This window comes from Canis lupus, chromosome 3 (assembly GCF_003254725.2).
Source record: "Canis lupus dingo isolate Sandy chromosome 3, ASM325472v2, whole genome shotgun sequence".
Taxonomy (NCBI): Eukaryota; Metazoa; Chordata; class Mammalia; order Carnivora; family Canidae; genus Canis; species Canis lupus.
Genome location: NC_064245.1, coordinates 62,028,570 through 62,056,079, shown reverse-complemented (window position 1 = coordinate 62,056,079; position 27,510 = coordinate 62,028,570). Strand labels below are relative to the sequence as shown.

At 42.0% G+C, this 27,510-nt stretch overlaps 2 protein-coding genes across 5 annotated transcripts in view; both read right to left on the bottom strand.

Annotated features, from left to right (window-relative positions):
* POLN (DNA polymerase nu) overlaps positions 1 to 22,032 on the bottom strand; it is a 155,659-nt gene extending 133,627 nt beyond the window's left edge. For all 4 annotated transcript variants that reach the window (XM_049108583.1, XM_049108582.1, XM_049108581.1 and 1 more), the window contains exons 1-2: positions 21,975 to 22,032; positions 6,913 to 7,056 (exon numbers count right to left, since the gene is read on the bottom strand). In XM_049108583.1, the coding sequence (XP_048964540.1) occupies positions 6,913 to 7,051 (139 nt within the window). In that variant the 5' untranslated portion in view covers positions 7,052 to 7,056; positions 21,975 to 22,032. The remainder of the gene's footprint in view (positions 1 to 6,912; positions 7,057 to 21,974) is intronic.
* Positions 8,806 to 22,039, bottom strand: HAUS3 (HAUS augmin like complex subunit 3). Its single transcript, XM_025437384.3, has 5 exons — positions 21,975 to 22,039; positions 20,565 to 21,606; positions 19,318 to 19,757; positions 17,335 to 17,563; positions 8,806 to 9,146 (listed from the first exon to the last, which is right to left on the bottom strand). Exons 2-5 carry the CDS (start codon positions 21,471 to 21,473, stop codon positions 8,913 to 8,915), a joined length of 1,812 nt encoding a protein of 603 aa, XP_025293169.1. The 5' UTR covers positions 21,474 to 21,606; positions 21,975 to 22,039; the 3' UTR covers positions 8,806 to 8,912.
* Between the last annotated feature and the right edge of the window lie 5,471 nt (positions 22,040 to 27,510).

Here is a 27,510-nt window from a genome sequence, read left to right as displayed (position 1 = left end):
GGTGAGTTTCCCCTCTGGCAGTCAAGACTTAATCTGCAGAACCCAGAGGTGTTGGGGGAGAGACAAATTTACAGCACTGGAAATGATGGTAAGCAGGACCACTCCCACATCCTTCTTAATTATACATCTTGGGGACACTACACCCAGTAGTGGCTACTGATGGACAGTGTTTACCACACCCTGGAGGTTGCTCCTCCATGCTGCTGGAAGCTACACCTACTACAGGCCATTCCTCTCTCCAACAGGGTGGTGCTCCTGGGTATGTCGCTGGGGGAACCCTTGGGTCCACATCACGTGCCCACTGCAGCTCCCTTGCTGTATAGTGGGTCCCCATGTCCAATGCAATGCTTGTGTAACTGTCAGTGAATCAAACACTCTGAGCCTTGGATATTAGAGCTCACTGAGGCCCTGCAAACAGGAAAGGGAAAGCCATGCCTGGATCATGTCAATTCCGGTCAAGATACACCTCCACACCTTTAGGGGCACAAAAGATTCAGTGTTGTCAACTTGCCGCCAAGTGACTGTTCCCTCAAAGGATGGTAGTACTGGGGACTAGGTGTTTGGTCTGTTGTTGGAAGGCTGGACATTCAGCAGAGGTATTATTAGATCAGCCCTGGTGAGTGGGAGTGCATGTGGTTGGGTCTATGTGTGACCTCCACCCTGGCCCATGACCATTCCACTGAAGAGCCCCCAGGTGCTTGTACTGGGACAGCAGGTGACAGGCTAGTGCATATTAGCTGGCCAAGTCATTCCCATTGTTTACTCCTTCAACTTCTACCTTGGGGAGCTGTTCCGTGTCTGCCTTTGCTGTGTTTATTTCTTTACTCCTAGGTAGCTAATCCCATTACTAGTTAAAATCTTCTTTCCCTGTTCAAATTACCATATGGTTTGGTTCACCTGACTGGCGCACGTCTCAGGCTTCCCCAACAGGCCCAATAACTTTTAGCTAGGTTGTTGGCTTAATGGCCAGGAGGGAAGGAGACAGAAATTCCTGAGGGAGGAGGTGTTTATCGAGAAGCAACCTGCATGGCCTTCAGCTACAATAGGACGGGGGACGCTCCTTCTTTAACAGAGAAGTAGCCACATGTGCAGGTCCCAGAGCAATCTGGGATTCAGAATTTGAATGTGCCAATCCAGGTGTCCATGGCAAATCTCAGGGTCTCATCCTTCTTCCTGATCAAGGCTCTGACCTTGAAGTAGCACACCTGCCTGGGCTGAGAATCCAAGCCTTCTCTAGAGTCCTACAAGTCGCAGGACTAAGTACTGGTCTTAGGGTCCTAAGTGGTCTCTTTTTAGGAAGTTCTCTGGTTACATTTAGCCTGTAACTGCTTATTAATCACCCTCAGCCCTTGTCTTTTTCCAAAGGATCTATTATTACTAGCCACAGCCACAAATTCCATTGTCTGCCGCTGCCTTGTACTTTTCAAATACACAGTAAATCCCAGCAGCCTGGGCAGTGGCTTCCACTGGTATGCCATACAATCCACCTGTAGTCCAAGGCTAAACTGCACTGCTACCATTCCTATTCCACTACAACCTGTGAGGAAGCCATCAGTGCCAGTCTGCCTACTCCAAAATGCCACGTGTGCTTTCTCGGACCACTCCTGGCACCAACTATAGCAGATTGGGTTCCTGGGAATCAGACTAAGCTTTGGCCACAGAAAGCTTCTGGCGGGAGAAAGGGACTGAGTGAAGAGGAAGCTCCAGTGTGGTACAGTTGTAAGGAAGGTCTCAGCTAATCCCACTGGAAGGGGGGAGGGGGCTGGATGGCATAGTGCAGCCACACATGCGAGCTACAATTACAATCATGGGAAGAAATGGAGAAAAGTGTAAAAGGGATATAGCAAGTACATTATTAGCATGGGTTAGCAACCTCTCCATGGGGAGAGGGCTCAACAAAGCAAAAGCCTGAATTAAAACAATGTGGAGGGGATCCCTGGGTGGCTCAGTGGTTTAGCACCTGCCTTTGGCCCAGGGCGCAATCCTGGAGTCCCAGGATCGGGTCCCACATCGGGTTCCCGGCGTGGATCCTGCTTCTCCCTCCTCCTGTGTCTCTGCCTCTCTATCATAAATAAATAAATAAATAAATCTTAAAAAAAAAAAAAAAGAAAAGGAAACAATGTGGAGGGACACCTGGGTGGCTCAGTGGTTGAGCTTCTGCCTTTGGCTCAGGGTGTGATCCCTGGGTCCAGGATTGAGTCCCACATCGGGCTCCCTGCAAGGAGCCTGCTTCTCCCTCTGCCTATGTTTCAGCCTCTCTCAGTCTCTCATGAATAAATAAATAAAATCTTAAAAAAAAAAAAGTGCAGATGAACCCTTTCACTATATGCCTGTGTGTATAAGGATGTAAGGAAAGATTTTTAAATATGAATTATGGGCTTTATGCTTTTGGCTTTAAGAACAATTTCCTAAGTATTTAAAAAAAAATCTCCCCAAAATATTTACAACATATTTAGAACTCATTCACATACATGTATTGTGTATAGAAAGCTCTTTCAAGTCAGTGAGAGGAAGCCACAGGTGAGTGTACGTGTGGCAGCACTCAGAGGTGAGAACCCTGCCCTGCCTCAAGGATCTCAAAGCACACAAAGAGCCAGAGCATCATACAACCAGAGGTACCTTATGGTGAGTCCTCTCAACCGAGCTGCAAATGAATCCAGGACAGGTTACTTCCAATAAGGCAAACTTGAGCAAAGGGCACCTGGGGGGACTCAATCAGTTGGGCAACTGATTCTTGGTTTTGGCTCAGGTCATGTTCTCAGGGTCCTGAGATGGGGCCAGTGTTGGGCTCCCTGCTCAGCGGGGTATCTCCTTCCTTCTCCTCTGCCCCTCCCCCCACTCATGCTCTAATAAGTAAATCTTAAAGGAAAAGTATTTTGAGCATGACCTTGTAAAATGCTTTCCTCACTCAGTTGAGTGGAGAAGAAGAAAAGGCTAAGTAGAGGAGGATACCGGAAAATACCATGTGTTTGGAAGTCGCAGTCAAATCTGCATGAGGTGTAGAGGGACAAGTAGTGGGGCAAATGACTGAACAGGGCAGGCAGGGATCCCTCAAAGCACCTGGGATGTTTCCAGAAGTGTATTATGCACAGGTCAAGGATAAAAGCTGAGCTAGTTCTAGCAAAGGCCTGAGGGCAAGACAAAGGGGCAATAATGAAGGTAAAGAACAATTAAGGAAGCCACTGCCAACATCCTAGTGAGGAGGAATGCAGGCATGTATGAGGGCAATGGGGATTGAAATCCAACACCTGGCAGGCTTGTCAAATAACTGGATACGATACAAGGATTTTATGTTTACTTAATAGAAATAAAAATAGGGGGATGCCTGGGTGGCTCAGTGGTTGAGTGTCTGCTTTCGGCTCAGGGTGTGATCCTGGGATCCGGGATCAAGTCCCACATCGGGCTCTACTAGGAGCCTGCTTCTTCCTCTACCTAGGTCTCTGCCTCTCTCTCTGTGCCTCTCGTGAATAAATAAATCAATCTTTAAAAAAAAAAGAAATAAAAATATAGTATGTTTATCCATTATACTCTTTACTAGAATGAACATAATCAAGACAGATCTGTTTGGTCACTTAGTTTTATGTTATCTGTCCTTGAAATCGCAGATTTCTACTGGATGGTGGAATAAAGACACACTTCATATTAACGGACTCGATTTTCACAAATATTTACCTTTGGGATTTCAAATTGTATTAATTTGTAATGTCTGCAAATATATATGTATACATTTCTTTTAAACTAGAAAACCAAATTCACATCTAAGCTGTTAAAATGAAAAACAATTTGGACAAATGTGTACTAGGAAACATTATTTGATTTCTACAGCCACTCAGACAAAACAGAGATCTCTTTTAATAAACATATGCTGAATCCTACGCATAACCCTATACAAAGCAGCAGGTCAGCTGGCAACCCTGAAGCGGACCTGCAAACTCCTCCTCCCCCAGTATTTACCAAAGACTTTTAGGAGCATTACTGAACCATCAAATGACAATGAAAATTTAAGTCAGATGGACCCACGTTTCAATCTCGTTTATAAAGGTGTATGGATTAAGGTACAAAACTAAGCTACAGTCACAAAAGACCCAACAAGACAGTGGTTTAAATAACAAAGTTTATTTTTCTTTCATGTTCTGAGGTTGAGTGTTCTCAGCTGGCTGTAAATGTTTCATGTGGTCTCTCCAGGACTGGGGTCCTTCCAACACGTTGTATAATCCTCTAGGACAGTGTTATCATTTGCAGAGTTTGAAAGGAAGGTTCCTACTAGAGGGAAGGAAAGAGGCCTACCCCAGAAATGGCCCACAATACCTGAGGGCACATCCTGCTGACAGGATCCCAGGTCACCCCTGACTGCAAGGAGACAGCCATGTAGTCAGAAGGGAAAGATGGCCAAAAAAAGGCCTCTGGAGCAACGCAAAACGCCCATGGTAAGGAAGTGTAAGCGACTGCTGCAAGTCAGGATGATGGCTACCTCCAGCAGGGAGAGAGTTTTAACTGAGAATGAAATTTCGAGGTTCTGGCAATGTGACGATGTGGATGTCCTCTTTATATTCATTGGTTACAGATAAATTGAAGTTTTTGCATATTTTGATTTTTTTTTTTCCCAGCGGAGGGCTTTTAAATAAAGATCAATCTCATAGCAAGAAGACCTACACAGTCCAACCCTTATTGGGTGTGTGTCTTCACACCTTCAGGACAGCACATAAGACAGAGACCCCAAAGTGACATAGAACACTAATGTTGTTTGGTTTTACCTGTTTGTAGTAACAAATATTTGTAGTTATTCTCAACAATTTATGGATTCGGTTTTTATATTTCTTTGGTACAAAATGTGCTTTAGAAATGAAACGCTGATTTGCAGTATTTTCCTTGTAAGAGATGAAGATCTGACACAGTCACCCCAGCATGTGACAAGAGTCCAGGAATCAACTAGATCTTAGGTCCAGCATCATTCATCAATAACCCACCAGCAGGGGAAGCCCGGGTGGCCCAGTGGTTTAGCGCCGCCTTCAGCCCAGGGCGTGATCCTGGGAACCTGGGATCGAGTCCCACATCGGGCTCCCTGCATGGAGCCTGCTTCTCCCTCTGCCTGTGTCTCTGCTTCTCTCTCTCTCTCTCTCTGTGTGTCTCTCTCATAAATAAGTAATAATAAAAAAATATTTAAAAAAACCCACCAGCAACCCAACTTAATCAAATCCATATGAAATAAGAACTAAAACTGATGAAACTCTGAAGCAGATGAACTCCAAGGTGGTCCCTACTCACTCTTAACCCACAGGGTACAGCAACAGTGACAGGATGCTCCCAAACATGCTGCAGAAGACTGGGATGTCAGTCTTGCCAGGGAAAAAGCTGCACCTCAGAAGAACCATGTGGAAAAGAACTGAGGGTGTTTTACAGCCAACAACTTGGAAGAAACAGAGGCCTTCGGCCCAAAAGCCTACAAGGAACTGAATTTGCCAACAACCCTGTGAACTGGAAGCAAATGCTTCCCTGTTCAGGCCTCAGATGAGACCCAAACCCTCTGACACATCCACGCTGTAGCCCAGCAAAGGATGAAGCTAAGTTGTGCCTAGTCTCCTGACCCACAGAAACTGGGAGAAAACAAATGTGCATTGTTTTAAGTCGCTAAGTATTTGTAGTAACAGTGTTGTACAGCAACAGCCGATACGGAATCTTTGTGAAAAGTCCACTCTTTCCAAATCCTTTAACACTTGACAGAAAAATAATACCTTATCTTTTCCCATTACCTCTCAATAAATTTATGAAAACTAGAATTTTATAGGGTATTTGAAGAGTATGACAATAGAGTTCACAAGATGGACTGATCGCCAAAAATCTTTCTTCACAGAGACTCACATTGAAACTTCCAGAGGCACTGCACTGTTCCTATCAGTATTTTTTTAAATTCTTTTCAGTTTTTAAAGGGAAGTACATTTCCACTTCTGTCAAGTGCCCACTGCTCTTTTATTTTAGAAAGTATACAGAATAAAGGAGAAAGCCCTTTGACATCTGAGTATTTATTTTCTTTACTATCTCCCCTACACCATTCCCCAAAAACATTACCAACTGTTAGGTATGTGGTCCATACCCAAAACTTCCTAGCAGTTCATTTATCAGTGACTTTTACTACAATGAGGCTCATGAGCAACAGATGTCTGAATATGAACAGACTGAAATGTTAAGTGCTACTATATTTTAATCAAGAAACTGCACTTATATAGCTTTTGCACTATTTGTCAATGCTCTCAATTACTTAATCACAATTATCAATTATATCTCACATATAACTTACTCTGTAGAAAAGAAACAACACATTATTGGCCCAGACTTAAATATTAAGACACAAACAAGAACAACAAGCTGCTTTGCTGGTAAAACAAACTGGTGATCCAAATGTCACACTTTGTGCCCATGCCACCGCTGCTATGTGACATCCTATCCTAAGTACACACACCTAAAAGGTTACAGTCCTCAGGCAGCATTAAGACACACACTAACACACATCTCCCGTTTGTCACACACAGCAAGTACTATGTCCATGTGCATCCAATGACCCAAGAGCTAAGGCTGAACAAACTGAGAGGCACTGTGAAAGAGCCCAGCTTTTCCAAGGTTAAACGATGCAGATTCTCAGGAAATCTCTGACAGAAATGCCTGGAACAATGAAGAGAGTGTTACATTTTAAAGCAGTAAAGGCTGAGAGAATGTGAAATCCAGTGAGCAGAAGCTCAGTCATCACTGAATGAGAATAAGCCAAAGGGAGCTGGGCTCCATGTCTGTAGCAAGAACCTCCCTACGCAATACACGGTTCCTGACAATAATTCTGTTGTTTCATTTTCGATCCTTAACTTAAGAAATAATTAACATTCAAGGTCACAAGACAGAAAGATGTTTATAAAAATTACTTACTCTTTTCACTCTCTCTCCAATTCTTAGACTCCACTAAATCACCTGAATGCATAGCAGACATAATCTTCTGTGCAACACTGGAGAGCGGTATTTTACAGAGATCAAAGCCTACAAATGCCTCATAATTTTCCATTTTCATAAATCCTAAATGTAAGATAAATATCCACATATTAATTTTGAGACCTCAAAATAAGGAACATGTTACTTGAAAAACATTACATCCAGAGGCATTCCTACAAACTAGCCTATTAATGATCACGGAAAATAGGTAGCGTTGCCTCCATAATTACAACACTAAGAAGGGAGCAAAAACAGTTACAGGCTCAACCGGAATATTCTGGTAAACAGGGAACAAAGAATATATTTTCTAGTTAACCAATTTTGAAGCAAGCAATCTATTCATAGATCTCCTGAGATCTGAAACAAATGGATGTTATAATTAACCTTCAAATATGCAAACCTAGTAACAGAAAAATTATTTTTAATGGACTTGGGTAATTACGATAGACATACAACATCATTTCACGTATACCGCTCAGCTCTACTGGGTTGAGTGGGTAAAGGTTTGAGTAGCTAAAACATTGAGTAGCTAGTCATACATCTATCATATCTGGCATAAATATAAACACAATTTGCTATTCCAAGAGCCAGGAAACCAGCTGACATATTTTTCCACATTACTAGAGAGAAGAAAAATTTTAAATGAATTCTCTATTCCACTGTGGAATAGGAAAAAAATTTAAAAAGGAACAAAAAGCCATCCATGAGGAGCTAATACCAAAATCTTAGACAAAATTTATTACAAATTACAAATTTTCATGCATATTTAGATCTATTTAGTAAATGTAAATTTTTAAATAATGTACAAATACAATAGCTGGCAAAATATTTTTGTTCAACAGATTATAAAAATTATCAGGACTTATATGTCTCCTAAGCATATCCATGTTCTGATGGTAATAGCTAAAGAATTTCAAAAAGACCACCTAAAATGCACTTTAGATGGGCATCTCTTTTTAAAAAGACAATATATTCTGAAGCAGAAATCTTCTTGAAAGTATTAACTCCATCTTCTTGTTCCTCTATAAAGCTTACATGTTATATACCACAGGCCACATATAAATCAAGCACTCAAGAACCATTTGATATCCTAATAAGCTACTCCAAATGACTTCATACCACTCAAAATAATTTCTAATTGTCCAAATAATACACTTGTGTGTATCCCAATTAATACAATCTAACATTTAAGTATTTTCACTCCAAAGAAACTGATTAAAACAGCATTATGTATCCTCTAAACAACCACTTCTATGGTATTTTCAAATTTCATTTAAGAGTCATTCGTAATGTGTAAGTCAAAGCACCACCAAAGCAGAAGTCCAAGCACCAGTACGATTTGTCCTGCAGAAATTTTGATTTCCCAGGACCCAGTTGCTAAAATGAACAATGGTCAAAGGACATCTGATACTTTTTGAAGAGCAAATAGGTACAAAGATTTTCAAAGTCTACAGCAGGGAATTATGGGAATTACAGTTTGAGTGGTATGGTTTTACTTTATAGCTAAATATGAGGGAACTTGGCTGTTCCATATATTAAGGTTCACAGGTTGAACAATGCTAACTCTAAGTTCTACAAAGGTTTAAAATATTTAACAATAAAAAATTTCTATTTCGAAGAAAAACAGTAAAGGAGAGACAGAACTAATCCTATTAAAAAATATTTGCATTATATAACAATGCTTTTTCCTTGTAAGTAAAGTTACCAGTACTAAGTGCCATCAAGCAAATTTTCAACTCATAGAAAGCACTGGTACTTTGAACGCATTATATAAGGAAAAAAAAAACAACCAATGTAAAACTTAAATAAATTAAATGAAATGTTCCACTGGCATCAAATTTAAAATTTTAGTAGGGTTTATTAGCTACATTTTCCTCCTAATATATAAAACATTAAAACATAGCATAGCTCTGTAGTAAAGATTCAGTTTTTAATAATTTTCACACTTCAAAACCAACAGCCTTAATCTTTGATTGGTTTTCTAAATTCTCCACAAGATCTTTCAGATAATCTTCATCTTTTAAAAAATATACATATAATTCTCTTTCCATTTGATGCAGTTTATTAGATGCCAAAATTTTTCTTTTTGTCTTCACATCAGCAAGAATATCAGTAAGAAGATGATTTAGTTTATTCAGTTGGGATTCAACTTGATGAAATTGCTCTGTTAACTCCTAAAAGGAAAATAAAAATGCTTTTACTACAAAATCTCTCTTTGTAATAGCAATTATAAATTTAAAATATAATTTACATGCAAAGAATCCAAATGATAGGGGTGCCTGGGTGCCTTAGCCAGTTCAGGTCTGCCTTCAGCTCAGGTCATGATACTGGGGACCTCGGATCATGCCTGAGTCAGGTTCCCTGCTCAGCTTGGAGTCTGCTTCTCCCTCTTCCTCTCTCCCTGGCTCATGCTCCCTCTCTCTCTCTAATAAATAAAATCTTAAAAAAAAAAAAAATCCAGGGATCCCTGGGTGGCGCAGCGGTTTGGCGCCTGCCTCTGGCCCGGGGCGCAATCCTGGAGACCCGGGATCGAATCCCATGTCGGGCTCCCTGCATGGAGCCTGCTTCTCCCTCTGCCTGTGTCTCTGCCTCTCTGTCTCTCTCTGTGTGACTATCATGAATAAATAAATAAAATCTTTAAAAAAAAAAAATCCAAATGGTAGAATAATTATTCCCATGATTTCATTTTTAAAATTTTTTTAGATTTTTATTTATTTATGATAGTCACACAGAGAGAGAGAGAGAGAGGCAGAGACACAGGCAGAGGGAGAAGCAGGCTCCATGCACCGGGAGCCCGACGTGGGATTCGATCCCGGGTCTCCAGGATCGCGCCCCGGGCCAAAGGCAGGCGCTAAACCGCTGCGCCACCCAGGGTTCCCTATTCCCATGATTTCAATGATAAATGAACCTCAATTAAAAATCCACAATCGATTTATTTTTTAATTTTTTTTAAGACTTTATTAATTTATTCATGAGAGATACAGAGAGGCAGAGACATAGACAGAGGGAAAAGCAGGCTTCTTGCAGGGAACTGATGCAGGACTTGATCCCCAGACTGGGATCACGCCCTGGGCCGAAGGCAGATGCTCAACCGCTGAGCCACCAAGGTGCCCCCCACAGTAGGTTTAATATAAATTCTATGTTGAGAGCAATTATAACAGTATTCAATAGACAATTTTAAGAGATTCAAAGCAAACTGTTACTCCCTGAAGAGTACTTGATATGTAAACTGTTATGCATATTCATACATTTAACAAATATTACTAAATGTCTACCATATGACCAGCACAGTCTTAGAGACTAGAGATAGAAGAATGAACATCATCTCCTTAATGGAGAATTACTCCACTTTATTGATTGAATCTTGTTTTAGCCTAATCTCGGTCTACTCTAGATAAAAGTGGTACGGAGAAAGCCTTGAAATGAAGCAATTACCAATAAAAAGTAGTATTTCAACAAAAATATTCATTTTTCTTTTTTCACAGTGTTACAGAAAATAGAATTACATGAAACATTCAACAATTCTGATTTGCCATGTAATTCTGCTCAAGAACCTCCCATCCAAGTACTAACCAGGCCCGACCCTGCTTAGCTTCCGAGATCAGACGAGATCGGGCATGTTCAGGGTGGTATGGCCGTAGACTCTGCTCAAGAACCTAGACATGTCACTGCTTCTCTCTCCACCTCCCGCTTGTGCTTGTTCACTGTTTCTTAAACAAGTAAAATCTTTTTTTTTTTTTTTTAAGATTTTACTTCTTTATTCATGAGAGAGAGAGAGGCAGAGACATAGATGGAGAAGGCTCTTCACAAGGAGGTGGATGCGGCACCTGATTCCTGACCCCAGGATCACACCCTGAGCTGAACACAGATGCTGAACCACTGAGCCACCAAGGCTTCCCAAATACATTAAATCTTATTTAAAAAAAAAAAAAAAAAAAAAACCAAACCTAGATATGCCAGACTCTTCACATTTAAATATACTGAGATGCCTCACTTCATAATATAAAACTTGTTTATTAACAAGATTCTACGGCTTTCTAATTAAGTATTCTACTTCTATAAATTTCCAGCTAGTATCACCAAAGAGAAAATCTGTAGCTCTATCTCAGCCTTCTGCAAGTCCTCAGTATGGTCCATGAACATGGTAATCACCTGGGGTGCTTGGTATGAATAGATATTCCTGCACCTCACTCCGTACTAAATTACTCAAACTCCCAACAGGCTCCCTGGTGATTCTAATAAACAAGTTCAAGAATGACTGCTTTACACCTGTCATAAATGCCAGTTCTAGAGAGCAGTACTTCTTCAATTACACTTTAACAAAATCAAATAATATCTACATTAGTTTCCCCTTGAAGAAAAACTTGGTAAACATGAATGAGAAACTACAATCTCACCCTCAATTTCAGTACTAAAGATCTTAATAGTTGCTAAGATAATATTCCTACAGATACTGAAAAACAGCCTTCATTAACAACAAAAATGCAAATTAAAATGTATACAGATGGCATTTTTATATTTCACTGGGTTAGGGAAAAACATTAAATAATGACACCCAGTAAGATTATAGTGAAATCATCATACTTTATGATTCTAGGATGCAATCTTTCACATTTTAAAATATCTGAAATCCATACCATTTTATAATCAAGAGCATCATGTAATTATTATTAGCCACTCATAAGAAATGCTTTATTACCAACATTAAAAAAATTTTTTTTATTGGGTTAAGAACACTTAACATGAGATTTCCCCTTTAATAGATTTTTAAGAGTACAACACAGTATTGTTAACTACAGGCAAAACATTGTACAGCATATCTCTAAAACTTATGTACCCTACATAATTGAAACTTTACATTTCTTGATTAACAACCCATTTCCGGGCAGCCCGTGTGGCTCAGCGGTTTAGTGCCGCCTTCAGCCCAAGGCCTGATCCGGAAGACCCGGAATCGAGTCCCACTTCAGGCTCCCTGCATGGAGCCTGCTTTTCCCTCTCTCCCTCTGTCTCTCATGAATAAATAAATAAAATATTTAAAAAACAAATACCACCATTTGCCCCTCTCCAATCCCTGCTAACCACCATTCTACCCTCTGCCTCTGTGAGTTTGACTATTTTAGATATGTCTGTAAGTGAAATCATACATTATTTGTCCTTGTGACTGGTTTATTTCACTCAGCATAATTTCCTCAAGGTTCATCCATGTTGTCCCATATTACAGCATTTCTTTTTATTAAGGCTAAATAAGACTTTGTGTGTATATATCACATCTTCTTTACCTATTCCTTCATTGACAGACATTTAAGTTATTTCTATAATGTGACTACTATAAATAGTGCTATAATGGATGTAGGAGTGCTAATAATTCTTCAAGATCCCGATTTCAATTCTTTTGTTTTAAACACTCAGAAGTGGAATTACTGGATCATATGGATCATTACTTTTTTAAGAAAACTCCATACTATTTTCCACAGTGGCTACACCATTTTGCACTCCCTCCAACAGTGTACAAGGGTTCCAATTTCTCCACATCCTTGTAAATACTTTTTGCTTTTTTAAAAAAGATTTGAGAGAGAGAAAGTGCATGCACATGCATAAGCACATGAGTGGGGGGAGGGGCAAAGGGTGAGAATCCTTAAGCAGACTCCTCAATGAGGGCAGAGCCCCACACAGGGCTTGATCCCAGGACCCATGAGATCATGACCTGAACCAAAGCCAAGAGTCAGATGCTTAACTGACTGAGCCACCCAGGTGCCCCTGATTTTGCTTTTTTGCTACTAACCACTCTAACAGGTGTAAGGTGACATCTCATTGTGGTTTTGATGTGCATTTCCCTGACAATGAGTGACACTGAGCAACTATTCATATATACTATTGGCTATTTGTATGTCTTCTGTGGAAAAAGCTCTATTCAAATCTTTGGTCCATTTTTTAATTGGGTTATTAGTTTTTTTGATATCACCAACACTCTCAATGTATAGTGTAGAAAAATAAAGACAACAATTTTGAGTCAAAAAACAACATAGAACTGCATGTTAAGTGTGAAGCTTTGAAATACCCTAACCACTTTAATTGTGTATATTTCTTTTAATGTGTATATTTAAGAGTAATATGATAAAAATCTATGTCTGTCTGAACCTAAAAGATACCTTCTAGTAAGTATTCAATAAAAATTCTAATAAGATAGTACTGTGCCAGTTTAATTGAAAGTTTTTTCTTTTTTAGCAATTCATAAAATGACAGCATACCATATAATTGATGGTATCCAGTAGATATTTAAATAGTGCTGGTGGAATGAAAATAGGTGTGACTCTTCAGAAAAGCAGTATGACAGCATCAAAGGCCAAAAGAAAAATGTACATACCCAAGAAACCCAACAATTCTACTTCCAAGAATTCATCCAAATGAAAGTATCCAACAACAAAAAGCTATATACACAAGATATACATGTTGCTGTTCAAAAGCAAACAAAAAGACTAGCAAAATATTCAATGGTACATTGGTTACAGAAATTACTGTAACATAAAAATTAAAATCATTCAGAGTAAAAATGATTTCATAATGCTAAGTAAAAAGGAAAGAATAAGAGAGATGTATAAGTAAAAGTGAAAAATACATACCTTCAAATACTAACCGAAAGAAAGATGGTATATAGGACTATTAATCAGACAAAAAAATATTAAGACAAAAAGCACAGTTAAAATACAGAAGATCATTATGTAATACTAAATGGTTCAATTCACTGTATTTCAAGCCACCAGGATAATAATTCACCACAATTTTAAAATTAGATATGCAGCTGACCCTTAAACAATATGGTGCGGGGGGGGGGGGGGGATGTTAGAGCATTGACTCTGTGTAGTTGAAAATTTGTGTAGAAATTCTGACTTCCCCAAAACTTAACTACTGGTAGGTAGCCTACTGTTGATGTACAGTTAACTAATACATATCTATATATATGTTATGTGTATTATATACTATAATCTTATAATAAAGTAAGTTACAAAAAAGAAAATGTTAATTATAAGAAAATACATTTATAGTACTGCACTGCATTTAATTTTTTTTTTTTTTTTTTTTTTTTATGATAGTCACACAGAGAGAGAGAGGCAGAGGCACAGGCAGAGGAGAAGCAGGCTCCATGCACCGGGAGCCCGACGTGGGATTCGATCCCGGGTCTCCAGGATCATGCCCTGGGCCAAAGGCAGGCGCCAAACCGCTGCGCCACCCAGGGATCCCTGCATTTATTTTTTGAGGAAAATTTGCATACAAGTGGACCCATGTTTCAACCTCATGTTCTTCAAGGACCAACTGTATCTTTATTTTATAAAATAAACTTAGGGACGCTTGGGTGGCTCAGTGGTTGACCTTCTGCCTTTGGCTTAGCTTGTTATCTCAGGATCCTGGGATCAAGTCCCACACTGGACTCGCCACAGGAGCCTGTTTCTCCCTCTGCCGATGTCTCTCATGAATAAATAAAATCTTTTAAAAAAATAAAAAATAAAATAGACTCAAATATAAAGGAAAAATTGAAAGAGTCAAAACAATAAATTTTCAAATCTACCATCATGGGAAGTTTTTATAAAATTAATAAATTTAGAAGACAAAATCAGTAATAGATTATAAAAAAATCACAGTTAATCACTTCAGGCTATTAGGATAGCTAGTATATATTTTTTTAAAAAGGAAAATAACAAGTGTAGACAAGCATATGGAGAAACTGGAACCCTGTGCACAGTGGGTGAGAATATAAAATGGTGCAGTTGCTGCGCAAGTTAGGCACTTACTCAAAAAGTTAAACAGAACTACCACATGATTCAGCAATTCCACTCCTAGGCATATACCCCAAAGAAACAAAAACAGAGACTCAGATACCTGTACACCAATGTTCACAGAAGCCAAAAGGTGGAAACAACCCAAATGACCATCAAAAGACAAACAAAATGTACTACATATATACAACGAAGTATTATTTGGCCATAAAAAGGCATAAAATTCTCACACATGCTACAACATGGATAAAACTTAAATCATATAAATGTAGGATTTCACTTCTATTAGGTGCCTAGAGCAGGCAAATTCATTGAGACAGGAAGTGGAATAGAAGTTATCAGGGACTGGGAGGAAGGAGTGAAAAGTTACTATTTATTATTTAATGTTTCTTTTTGGGATGATTAAGCTCTGGGAAAATATATAGTGATCATGGTTGCACAATATATGAATGTACTTTTGTACTTAATTTCCCTGAATTGTACACTTAAAAATGGTTAGAACTATTTTATATTTTACCACAATAAAAATATTATTTAAAAAAACTAGTCATAAGCATTCCCATTCCAAGAAAAGGTAGGTTAGTTATCCAAATCAATCCTTCCATAAGAAAAAAATGTAAAAGGCTAAATGAAGTTTTTTTAAAAATCAAGCAAAACAAAAGCTTTCTGAAAGCAATGAAGAGATAACAAGGCATCAAGGAACTACAAGTCTATAAAACATCCCAGATTGGTAAAGCAATCCAGGAGCAGCTTTACTCTAGGGCAACCACCAATCTTGGAAAATTAGAACCTAGGATTCTTGAGACTCACAAGATGAGTGGGAAGAAAATCAAAGCCCAAAGTCCACAGAAAATGGGAAGCCAGATGGGAGACCCTCTTCATAATAAGCCAAGGACTCACAGGATACCAACAATCTCAGGATCAGAATGGTCTGAAGTGGAAGAGCCCCTGGATAGAATTGCAGGCCAGGCAGGAATCACTTGGGTCCTACAGACTCTTAGACTTAACTCAGTTTAAGGTTTAGAACTGGTCCTGCCCATAGTATCTAACAAAGAGATATGAAAGAAAAAGGCACTCAAGGATCATTTATTTCATAATAAGAGGCTCCCTTCACCAGAAAGAGAGGGATTTTATTTTTATTGTATGCCTCAATCAGTGGTGATGGGACAATTTGTTTATAGGGAGAAAAAATTAAAAACAATTAAAGTTAGAACTCTACCTCCTATCACACATAAAAATAAACTCCTGGTAGACTAAAGAACTAAAAGTGAACAGCATAACTTTCAGATAAAGTAAAAAGGACTACCATTATGCTGTTAAGAACAAACCTTAACAAAATATGAAAAATGAGATATAAAAAATGGCAAACCACAGAGTAATAAACAAGATAAAAATTAAAGTGCTAAAAAAAAGCCAAAAACAAAGAAAGTAAAAAAGACTAGCTACAAATAGAGAATGAATATATATAACACACATGACTGACAAAGGATCAGCACTTGAAATACATAAACTCCTACAAATGAATTTTTTTGACGATTTATTTATTTTAGAGAGAGAGCAAGCACAGGTACATGCGAGTGGGGGCAGGGGCAGGAGGAGAGAAAATCTCAAGCACACTCTGCAGTGAGCACAGAGCCTGGGAGGGGTGGGGGGTGCTCAATCTCACAACCCTGAGACCAGGCCACTGACTCCTGGTTTCTATCAGGTCCTGATCTCAGGGTTATGAGGGTTCTGTACTTAGCATAGAATCTACTCAAGACACTCTCTCCTCTCCCCCTCCCCATGTACCTACCCTCCCTCGGCACCACTTGGGCTCCCTCTCTCAAATAGATAGATAAATCTTAGAAAAAAAAAAAACAAAAAAATGGGCACAGGAGATGAACAAGGAATTCTCAGAAAATGATGAATGCACAGTAAACAACTGAAAGAGGCCTCAATCTCAATAATCAGCTGACAGGGGCCTCCACCTGTTTAATAATCAGGGAAATACAAACTACAATTTGTATTGGATGCTATTCTATATCCACAGTTTGAGAGAAATTATATAAATCAGATAAGATTATGTGATAAGTAGGATACATAACATCTCTGACACTGCTGAAGTAATATGGTACAACCACTTTGGAAAACAATTTGATGTAACCTGAAAACTAAACCTGTGATATGCAATTCCACTCTTCAGTGATGGAGTGTCCCTATGTGTACACACGCACAGCTGTGAGACACACAGTAAGACCGTCATCTGCAGCAGTATGATCTACAATAGCAAAAACTGAAAATAACTTAAATGTCTGTCAACATAACAGATAATTAAATTGTGGAATTTCATAAAATGGAATACTAACTGTATAAGACAGAACTATATTAAAATATTTTTCAGGGGATAACTGGGTGGCTCAGTGGTTTAGCACCTGCCTTTGGCCCAGGGTGTGATCCTGGAGTCCTAGGATCGAGACCCACGTCGGGCTCCCTGCGTGGAGCCTGCTTCTCCCTCTGCGTGTCTTTCATGAATAAATAAATATCTTTTAAAAAATAAATAAAAAATAAAACATTTTTTACAGCATTTTCAGTTACTATGGCAAGCACCCACCTGATCACTAAGCAATAGCTGATTTCCTCCTTGATACAAAGTATCACAAAGCATGTCTACATCAATATTCAGTTTGGACAGAAAAAAAGAGTGTTCTTGAGTAGATACTGCCAATTGATCTTGTACTAAAGAAACATCCTTTTTTAATTTCTCAGCCACTTCCTCCAGGTTTCCATGGGTTATGAACAATTCTTTTTTCTTATTCTCTCCTTCTAAAAGTTGATAAAGCCTAAAAGGTGAAAATAAAAAATGTAGGAAAAAATTCTCAAGTCCATACAATTCTCAAAATTATAATCCACTGTATTGGGCAGATCTGGAGATATATAACAGATTAAAAATATTAACCTGGAAAAAAATTAATCTGCTGCTAAATCAAGCAACCAAAATATTCCATCTAAAATACCATCTCATTACAGAAATACGTATTGTAACTACTGTATCTGCTTTCCACTTTCTCATCTCCCAAGTTTTAAATATACTTTTTGACTTGTAACTGCCATTAGCTTACTTCAAACAAAGCATGTTTCAAAGACAGCTCTCAAGAAAACATTTCTGTCACAGAATACAGGTATGATATAGTAGAAATAGCAATGAACCTGAAATAGAAGATGTAGGTCTGAGTTCTGCCTTTTGATACCTAGGTCAAGTCAACCACAGACTAAATTGTTCACATCATATATCTATTGCTAAAGAATGGCAGTAGATGTAAGAGACAAAAAATGAAAACAATATAAAATGTAAAAAAAAAAAAGTAAACAGAGACTACAGAAATAGTGAATTTGCTATACCAGTCTTATCCATATTTAATTGTAAAATTCAATTCCTAATGAACCATTAGGCTACTTTAACACTTCAAATATTAATGGCAGAAAATCCTTTGGAACAAATAGAAAAATGTGAGGCAGTATTATCTGCACATTTCTGACAAAAAGGGTTTCTCCTTTTCCTCTGAATTAAAAAAAAATCTATTTTTTAATTTTAATTATTTTAATAAATTGCAATAGATTTCACAAAAGTGGTTCAAGTCCAAGGTTGCCAATTTTGTTCCCCAGGGATGCGACTACACAATTTGGTGGTGGGGAGGGGGGGGGACACCATTCTTAGTCATGATGTGAATGCCACCCTTTCCATGCCCCTCATCTCATTAATAAGAAAAAAAAAAAAAAAAGGAGAGATGCCTGGGTGGCTCAGTTGGTTAAGCATCTGTCTTCAGCTCAGGTATTGATCCCAGGGTCCTGGGATCCAGGCGTGCATCAGGCTCCCTGCTCAGCAGAGAATCTGTTTCTCCCTCTCCTTCTCCCTTTGCCCCTTCCCCTGCTCATGCTCACTTGCTGTCTCCCTCTCTCTCAAATAAATATTTTATATATATAGAATATATTCTATATATATAGGATTAGTTGATTTTCCTCTAATACTAGAGAAACATCAGGAGTAGGTTTCAGATTTTTGAGTCCTTTGACTACTTTAGTACTCCAAATTTAGTATCCCTCTACCATCAACTGCTAAACTCTAGATAAAAAGAGACTGGGAGGTAGCATTCATTCTCATAGACTCACCTGAGAAGAAACAAAGTCAGTCTTCTCCTTTTTCAGCTGACACCCTCTCGGAATGCAATCAGTTCTCTGCCTAGCAATACTGAGTACACACCGTGCAGTATTCAAACTCTCTGTAGTTAAAACTCATGCCCCAATCTCAAATAAGACATCTAAATAATAGTGCCTAAAGATGAATAAGACCTTGTATATACATTCACTCCTCCAACCTATCCACCTCAGCTCTGATGCAGCTACTTCTGGCTTTCATATGAATGGAAACTGGGAGCAAAATATTCAAAAGGAAAGAGTCATATACAAGAAAAATGAAAGAAGAGAACAGAGAGCCAAACATAGAATGCAAATTATGTTTTAAACTTCCACAATCTTAGTTCACACTCTATACAGTATTTTATAGAAACAAAACCAATAAAGAAACAAAGAAGCATACCTATTAGTAGAGAAGTCCTTGGTATCAATGGTATTCCTTGAATTTATCTGCTGAGTTACTGATGGGTCTGCTAGCATTTCTAATCGCTGGTGGAGCATCGTATTACTTTGACTAAGTTCTTGAACCAAATTTTCAAGTTGACGATGTATGTCCCAATGCTTTCTCAATTCGATTTCATATGATAACTGTAGAAGTTCAAAAGATGCTTTTTGCTTTATTAACTGATTTAAAACTAACTCTTGTCTTGCTGTATAATAGTCTTGCTTAGCAATCTGTAGATCAAAATCTCCCTTTACGACTGGCATATTCAATAACTGGGCATTCTCTTTTATCACAGCAGGCAAACTTTTATCTTTCATATGAGAGATTTGTTCTTCAAGTTTCAGAATCTCACTGTTCAAGGTAGAAATTTTAGCATCCAAATTATCTTTGTCAAGATCCTACACAGAAAAAGCAATTAAATGTTAAAGCAGTAAGTATAAAGTTGAAATACTTTTAAAATCATTTTTACTTTACATTTGGGGTCATCAGATATCGTGCTAATAAAAACTAAGTTCGTATTATTAACAAAAGCCAAAATTACAGTATAAAAAAGGAAAAACATAGACTAAGCCAAAGGTAAACTGCTAAATTTTAATGCTATTACTACCACATATATACGAATGGCTATGAATGGCTACAAATCTTGTCATGCTTGTCTTAATAAAAATCATTAGCACACTACTCACTGAATGCAAATGTATACTATTTAAGTTTTCTTAAAACTAAAATAATACCAGTAGCTATTCTCCTAGCTTGCAAAGAATGACAAAACTTCATACACTATTTCAAAGTTTATGTCAGTTATAGGAACTAACTTGGTGCTAGTATTCAGTTTCAGTTGGATTTTCACTCAGTTATGTAGTGGTTATGTTACTAAGAAAGTAATCTTTCCAGGACTGCAGATGGGTATGTGCACTTATCTGTACATTCTCAACAAAAAAATCAGGGTTTCGGTCCAACAAACTGGATCCCTGACTTCAATAGCACCCAACAAGGAGCAAATAAAGTGGAATACCTATGACAAAGCAACATGGCTCTTTACCTAGATGTCATAAAAGAGGGAATTTCAGTATCCTCTGAGTCTAAACCAACACAAATTTCAAATTCAGAAATTTACTTGTTTCATCCTCCTTTCTAAAAGTACTTTACTATTAACATATCTTCTATTACGAACAATTACAGTATGGATCCAGTCTCATGTTTACCTTTCTAGTGAGGCTATGAAGATTCTCCTCTGCCCATTGTATACTTGACTTCATGTTCAAATTACTTGCTTTCAAGTGAATTAACTCATGTTGAGCACAAATGTAGGCTAGCTGCAGCCTAGCCATCTCCAGCCTTCTCTCCTCAAGGATTTCTCGATTATCACAAATAGATGGTGCCCGTATATCTAAAAGTTGAAAATTTTCTTCATTTGAACTTTCGACTACTTCATGTATACCCTGAAAAAATTGTTTCTTGGTATATAAAGTTAATGCTCCTGTGCTTTGCTCTTCCTGGCTTAGATATTTTTCCAAGGAAAACTGAGATAAAAACACCAGTGGATTTGCCCCTTGATCCAAATTAGAATGTTTGAAGAAAATCATCAGTTTAGCAACTCCATCAGTAAGAGCTTTAAGTTCATTACTTATTTTAGTACTCATGGCATTTAGAATTCCTTGACTCTGCTTCAGCCTTTTAGTGGCTGCTGCTTCTTTAGCATTTAACCTCAGAGATTTGTGGCTTGTTTCTGAAGCCATCACCTGGCATTTATTACGTCGTTGAATTTTTAGGTTCTTTAATTTCTGCAGAGTTTGAACCTCAACCTCTAACTTCTCTAGCTCTTTGTCATCCAGGGTAGATGTTTTCAAATCAGAAGTTTTACAGGTTTTAAGAACTTCATCCAATGCTGCTCCTTCTAGGATGGGCTTGCCTGATTTTTGAAGAATGCTAAAAGCTTCCAATTCTTCCTCAGACAATACATTCTGTCCATTCACACTTCCACAGAACCACTTCAGAAATGATTCATCTTCAACAGTCTCAAACAACCAGTCAAAATCTTCCCCATTAAGAATATCAGCTTTGGGATAATTGATTTTTTTTAACGTTTCCACAAAGTCTTTCCCACAAATCATGGCTGAAGAACCCAGTGTCTTTGTAGGGGATTTGAGCTTATGGTGTTGGTATTTAGAAAACAGACCCAAACGCAGACTAATTTTATGTTAAGTCCATAGAGAAGGGAAAAATACTTTTAGAATCTGACTTCTCCTAGGGGGCGGGAGTAAAAAACAAGTATTAGACCACAAATATAGCAACCGTATTTGTGAAAGGCAGTACAGATAAATATCAGAGTATCTGGGAACCATCTAACGCAGAGGTAGTTACGGCTGAGGTGTCTGATGAAGACAAACTACACCATCAGGGTCCCATTCAGTACACTGCAAAAATGATGAAAACCTTCCCAAAGATCGGCACCTAAAATACACCGTTATCTGACACAGCAGGTCAGTTCATCACTCGGCCTAAGTCAACACAAACGTATATAGACAAGCCTGAGCCAGCCGGGCAAGGCGGCCTCTCCTCCCCACCCTTCCTCAGTTGGGAAAGTTCTTGAGGAAGAGTCAATTGAGTATTACCTCCACGACCCGGGGCAGCATCCGCCGTTCACACAGCAGTCCGTGTCCACACCACCGACCTAGGACAGACGACAGCCGGCTTCAAATTTAAGATCCACGGTCAGGCCGAACCTCACGCTCCCGTCAGAGAAGGGAAACGTCGCGTGCTCTGGACAGCCGGCAGGAAGACAACGTGGCAACCAGCTCGCCAGCTCACGACGCTGCACCCCGACTGTATCCCCAAACCCAAATGAAGCAAAAAAAAAAAAAAAAAAACCCAACCCAAACCAAGCCCCCGTAACTTCACAAGGACCAAAGCTGCAGAAGGTAAGGGCACTTCTGGCACTTGCGGAACTACCACCCACGCTCCAAGGGGACCCGAGGGGCGGCGGCCCGCCGCGCACACACGCGGGCCACATGGACCCGCGTAAATAAAACACACACCCAGGAAAGCCGAAGAACTGGCGTTAAAGACAAACTGCACTGATCCCAGACCCGCGCGCCCCGCTCGGTGGAGTTTGGGCGCGACCGCCCCCGCCCGCGTCTCAGCGGTCCCGGAAGACTAGCAGCGGCCCCGCCCGGGTCTCAGCCGCCCCGAGGACCAGCAGCGACCCCGCCCCCCTGCCCGGGAGGCCCCGCCCCCACCCGCGTCTCCACCGCGCGGAGGACCAGGGCAGGCCCCGCCCCGCCTCCCAACGGACGCCCCCTCAGTCTCTCACCGGCCCCGCGCTCCCCGCCCACGGCCACCTCTCGCTTCTACTCGCGCTCCTCGCGCTCCCCGCCCTCACCCCTCGCCTTCGCCCCCGCTCCAAGTCCTGAGGACCCCGGCTGCGCCGCGCGGACTAATCGCGCGCCTGAAAGGAGTCCCCAGGGACGCCTGGAAAGAAGCAGCAGCTGCGGGATCGGCGCCGTTCCCACAGCCCCACGCCCCGCGACTCCCTGGAAGGGCGAGACCGGCGCCATTCACCTCCGAAAACTCGGCTCGCGCCCCCTCAGAAGCCCGCCGCCGCGCTTCACGCCTCGCACTGCCTCACGGGAGCGCTGCCACCCCGCGCGCGCGCACACGGTAGAGGCCGGGCCGTGGCGTGACCGTCTGCGCAGGCGTGGCGTCGGAAGAGGCGGGCCTGGCGAAGAGGGACTTTGGGGCGGAGCTGAGCAGGGCGCCGTCCCGCCCTCTGGCCTGACGTTTCCCAGCGGAGGCAAGCGGATTGGCTCCATGCCTGGGGAGGCGGGGCCTGGGTGCGCCGGGCCGGATGGGGGTGTGGGTGCGGGTCGGGTTTGTGCGCGGTGTATCCTCAGGCCGTGCGCCTACCCTGGCCCGGCTCCTTGGCTCCGGCGGCCCTCGGTCCTGCCCTCGGGTTCCCTAGGTCCCCCTCTAACGAGGCCGTTTTCAGAGAAAGCCTGGGCGCGGCTGGGGGCACCCGACCGGTGGGCTGTGCACCGCCGGGACCGGTTTCAGAGAGCGCGTCCCCTCCCCGAGTCCTGGAACCGCACGAGCTCTGGGGCTCGGCGTCTCTAGGCTCAGCTGCTGTCGGTCCTCGCTTTACCAGCTTTTGCGTTGAACTTTATTTTGCAAAGCACGCCATCCCCAAGCCCTCCCCTGACCACTAAGCAAAAACAGACTTCCTCCACATTCCCATTTTCAAAATATAACTTAAAAAAGATTTTATTCATTTATTTGAGAGAGAGAGCACAAGAGCACAAGCAGGGGGAGCAGCAGAGGGAGAGGCAGAAGCAGACTCCCCGCTGAGCAGGGAGCCCTCGGTCCACATGGGACTGGACCTCAGGACTGCAGGACCCCAGGACCCCAGGATCATGCATGACCTGAGTCGAAGGCAGACGCTTCACTGACTGAGCCACCCAGTCGCCCCTCAAATATATAACTTTTAAAAGTTGAAAATACAGGAACATAAATGGATATGTGTGGTACATTTCATAGAGACGAAACTCTGTTTCCAAGGAGGGTGCCAGACCCAGGACATGGGGCACCAGTGTGTGAGCCAGAGATAGCTGCGCTCAAAGTGCGAGGTTCTGTGCACACCTGGCTGATGCCCCATGGCCGAGCACGCTGACCTTCAGGTTACCCTGGGTATCAGCAGCAGTTGCTGGAATCCCTACCCGACAAGCTCATTTCTCTCTCACCAGGCTTCTACGGATGAATGACTAAATGTGCAAAGTTTGGGTCCTGTCGTTACTCCATAGTCAGTATCCCTCCACCTCCAGCATCAAATGACCCGAAGGTGGCTTATTAGAGACATCCTCGTCTCCTGTGACCTCGGAAGGGCAGAAGTCTTTCTGGATAATTTTTCTCAATATCTTAATGGGGAGAAAAAGAGAATGGTCTAAGGCAGGTATGGATCAATATTGAGTGGAAGATACTTATTAATTCTTCATTTGTTTTACTTGTCTATTTTCCTCTTCTAAAAGATAACAAAGCCTCAAATGATCTGAAAAGCAAACTTTACAGGGGAAAAATTTCAGATTGGTCCCCTATCTGGAGGAAACCATCCTGCTGGTGAGCTGGGAGAAAAGGTCAGAGCCCATGGACCAGGAGGACTCCCTTGGCCACCAATCCTGGGGGCAGAATGGGACTCAGTGCCCCGAGGGACAGGAGCTGGGCTGGCTGGGAGGGAGGAAGTGCAGACAGCGCCTCCAGGACATTTTGCTGAGGAGGCAGAGATTGAGGGAGGGAGAGAAGCAGAATGACACGAGATGAGGGGGTGGGAATGTGGCATGGGGGGGGAGGGTTTGGATTTAAGTTGAGAGGAACTTGGGGATGTTTATAGACTGTGAAGAGGAACTCAGAAAAGAGGAGAAGAAAGAAAGGGGCTGCTTTTTTTGGAAGATCTCCATGGCCCAGAGGATGAGGCACATGAAGGTGTCCTATAGTGCCCACTTTTCCTTGTAACCTCTGGGTCGTTTCCTGGGCCTGCAATTCTCCGTCTGATTTTTGAATTGCTGACCATGGTGATTTGTTTGAAAGATGTTTGTGGGGTAAAAAAAAAAAAAAGAAAGAAAGAAAGCCATACAAATATAAAGTCAAAATCAGAACATTATTAGCTCTCAGAGTACAAACAACGCGCAACAGGTTTCATCACACAGACCCAGGAAGGTTTCTTTGCAAACTTGACTTATTAGGGCATTTCTGCACTTAAAGTTGTGTTTTGGATTTAAGAAAGCAAGTATGTTACATGTATTTCCAGGACAAGTTTTCTTTCCTCCAACCAAAATCATTTGGAGTTTTAGTGGGGTCCTTATAGAGTCTAAAGATGAAGGGAACCCACGACGAGCCCTCTCTGAGGAAGCAGTGAGGAGGCACACAGTGGGCTCAGCAGGCCTCCACGCACAGCTGTGAGGGCACATGGGTTCGTCGACAGCTTTTTCTCCTTCCTTTAGGAATCTTTTTTTCTCCTGCTGCTACTAAAAACTATTTTAGGTTCTGGACAATATGTTTTTAGATATGGCTAAATGAAGTGTGATGTTAAAGATCATTTGTTCCTAGATGCAGTCTTCGGGACTGATGGGGCTCCATTCTTGAAGCAATGAGGAGTGAAGTTCTCAGACATGGGAGAAGCTTTATTCTGCAGTAACAAATGTGACAAAAGGTGGCAAGAGACAGATACAGGGAGGTGCCTTGGGGAGAGGAGGAGCAAAGCTGGTTCCCTGAGGGTCAGGGAGCCGCCTTGAGGGTACAACTCTGGACCCAGAGGGCCGGCCAGAGACTGGATGACTCTGTTTCCAGCTGACAAGAAGGTGCACTTCTATTCTTCCCATTAGTCCTTCCTAGTCATAAGAAAACAGAGGCTATCGAGGAAGAGGATGGGAAGAAAGTGGTTTTGTCTTCCATCATGCTGATATTCATGTACCAAAGGAAAAACTCAGTGCTCACCCTCAGGAGCAGGTTGAGGTCAGGAGCTCACCAAGATGGTTCAGTTAGGGGTGAGAAGAGTTTGGGGGTGAGAGGGCTCAGAGGAAGGCAGCAGTGAGGGGCCTGATAGGGGGCTCGGGGTCTCATCAGAGCCTCAAGACAGGCCAAGGAGGCAGTTGAGAGCCACCTCAAACTCAACAGGCAAATGGCATAATCCCGTTTATGTTCTGGAAAGATCTGCCTGCAGCTAGCATGCACTGAGGTCCTGGCCTGGCTTGGGCCGGGGAACAGAGGAAATAGCATGAAAATAGTCTTGCCACCGGATTAACTCAGATTAGACCAACACCCAAATTTGGGGGCCATATTCCTGGCAGAAGTGTGATGGGAAGGGGCATAGGAGCAGGTCACAGAGCTGAGCTGGGAGCTGGGAGTGGTGAGTACATAGGGACAGAGGGAATCTAAAGTGGGAGTGGGAAGCAAGCACTGAAGGTGCAGCAGCCCATGGGGAGAAAGCAGGCTCTGAGATTAAGGCTGTGGGGGGAACAGGACCACCTGAGGTCCTTCTGCCTGCCAAAAAGAGCTTGGAAGGGAGGGCTGATGTGGAGGCAGGGTCCCCCTTAGGGGCGCTGCTTGTAATCCAGGCTGAATCTGGAGATGGCATCTGGTGGCAGGAAGGGTTTTCCCTGAGGACCAGGGTCGGATCCCAGGCCCACCGCGCTCAGTGGGTGACCTGGGGCAGGTGTGTGCCTTGTCTGAGCCTGTTTTCTGTCTTTGAGATAGGCCCAGTATGAGGACAGCAGGCTCTGATTTCTGCTTAGCACAGCTGGAGCCCCTGTGTGGTCTTAAGTCACAGCAATATTTGGAATTCAGAAGTCCCTCATTTACATTCACACCCCAAGCCCCAGCTGCCTTGTCATTAGGAATTCCGTTTTTTCAGAGATGCTCCCAGGGGGACTCACCCAGGTTCCAGAGGTAAGTGCTGCTGCCTGCTGGGGGAAGGAAGAGGAACCCCAAGTCCTCCCCAGAGTGCCCTAACAGCCCAAAGCCTGCTAGAGGGAATCACTGAGCCATCTCCAGTGTGCTGTGATGCCCTGGGGTCCCCCAGAAAAGTCCTTTTCTGCTACCCGACTCCCCACTACCTGAGCATTTTGTCTCCTAGATGACTTGCACCCAGGGCCATACCATTTCACACCCCTGCCCTGCACAGCAGGTCTTGAGGGCAGCAGGCAGAGGCCATGCCAAGGACAGGTCCAAGGAAAGTTTCTCAAGGTGCATCCCTGACAGTCAACAGCAGCTGTGTGGACAGGGCACCTGGCTGAGAACACCCAGTACCCACTCTGAGCCTGACCACCCCAAGGACCTAGTTGTCCTCATGAGACCCTGCTCCAGCCCCAGGGCCAGGAGCAAAGTCTGAATGCCAACAGCAAGAGCACCTGGTTGGCAAGTGGTGGGGGTGTGGTGGGCCTCCACTTTCATTCAGCTCCAGCTGTGTCTGTCCAGGGAGGCAGCCATGATGGTGGTAGCCAGCTGGCAGTGGGGAAGGACCACAGTCTGTGGGGTTCCCTGAAAGCAGAAGCTGTGGGCAGGGCAGTGAAGGCTGACACAGTCACCAGTGGGCTCAGGCTCCCTATGGAGGCTGAGGAGAGAGGAGCCAAATGTGGTGATGGAAAGAACTGGAAGCGAGAGGGG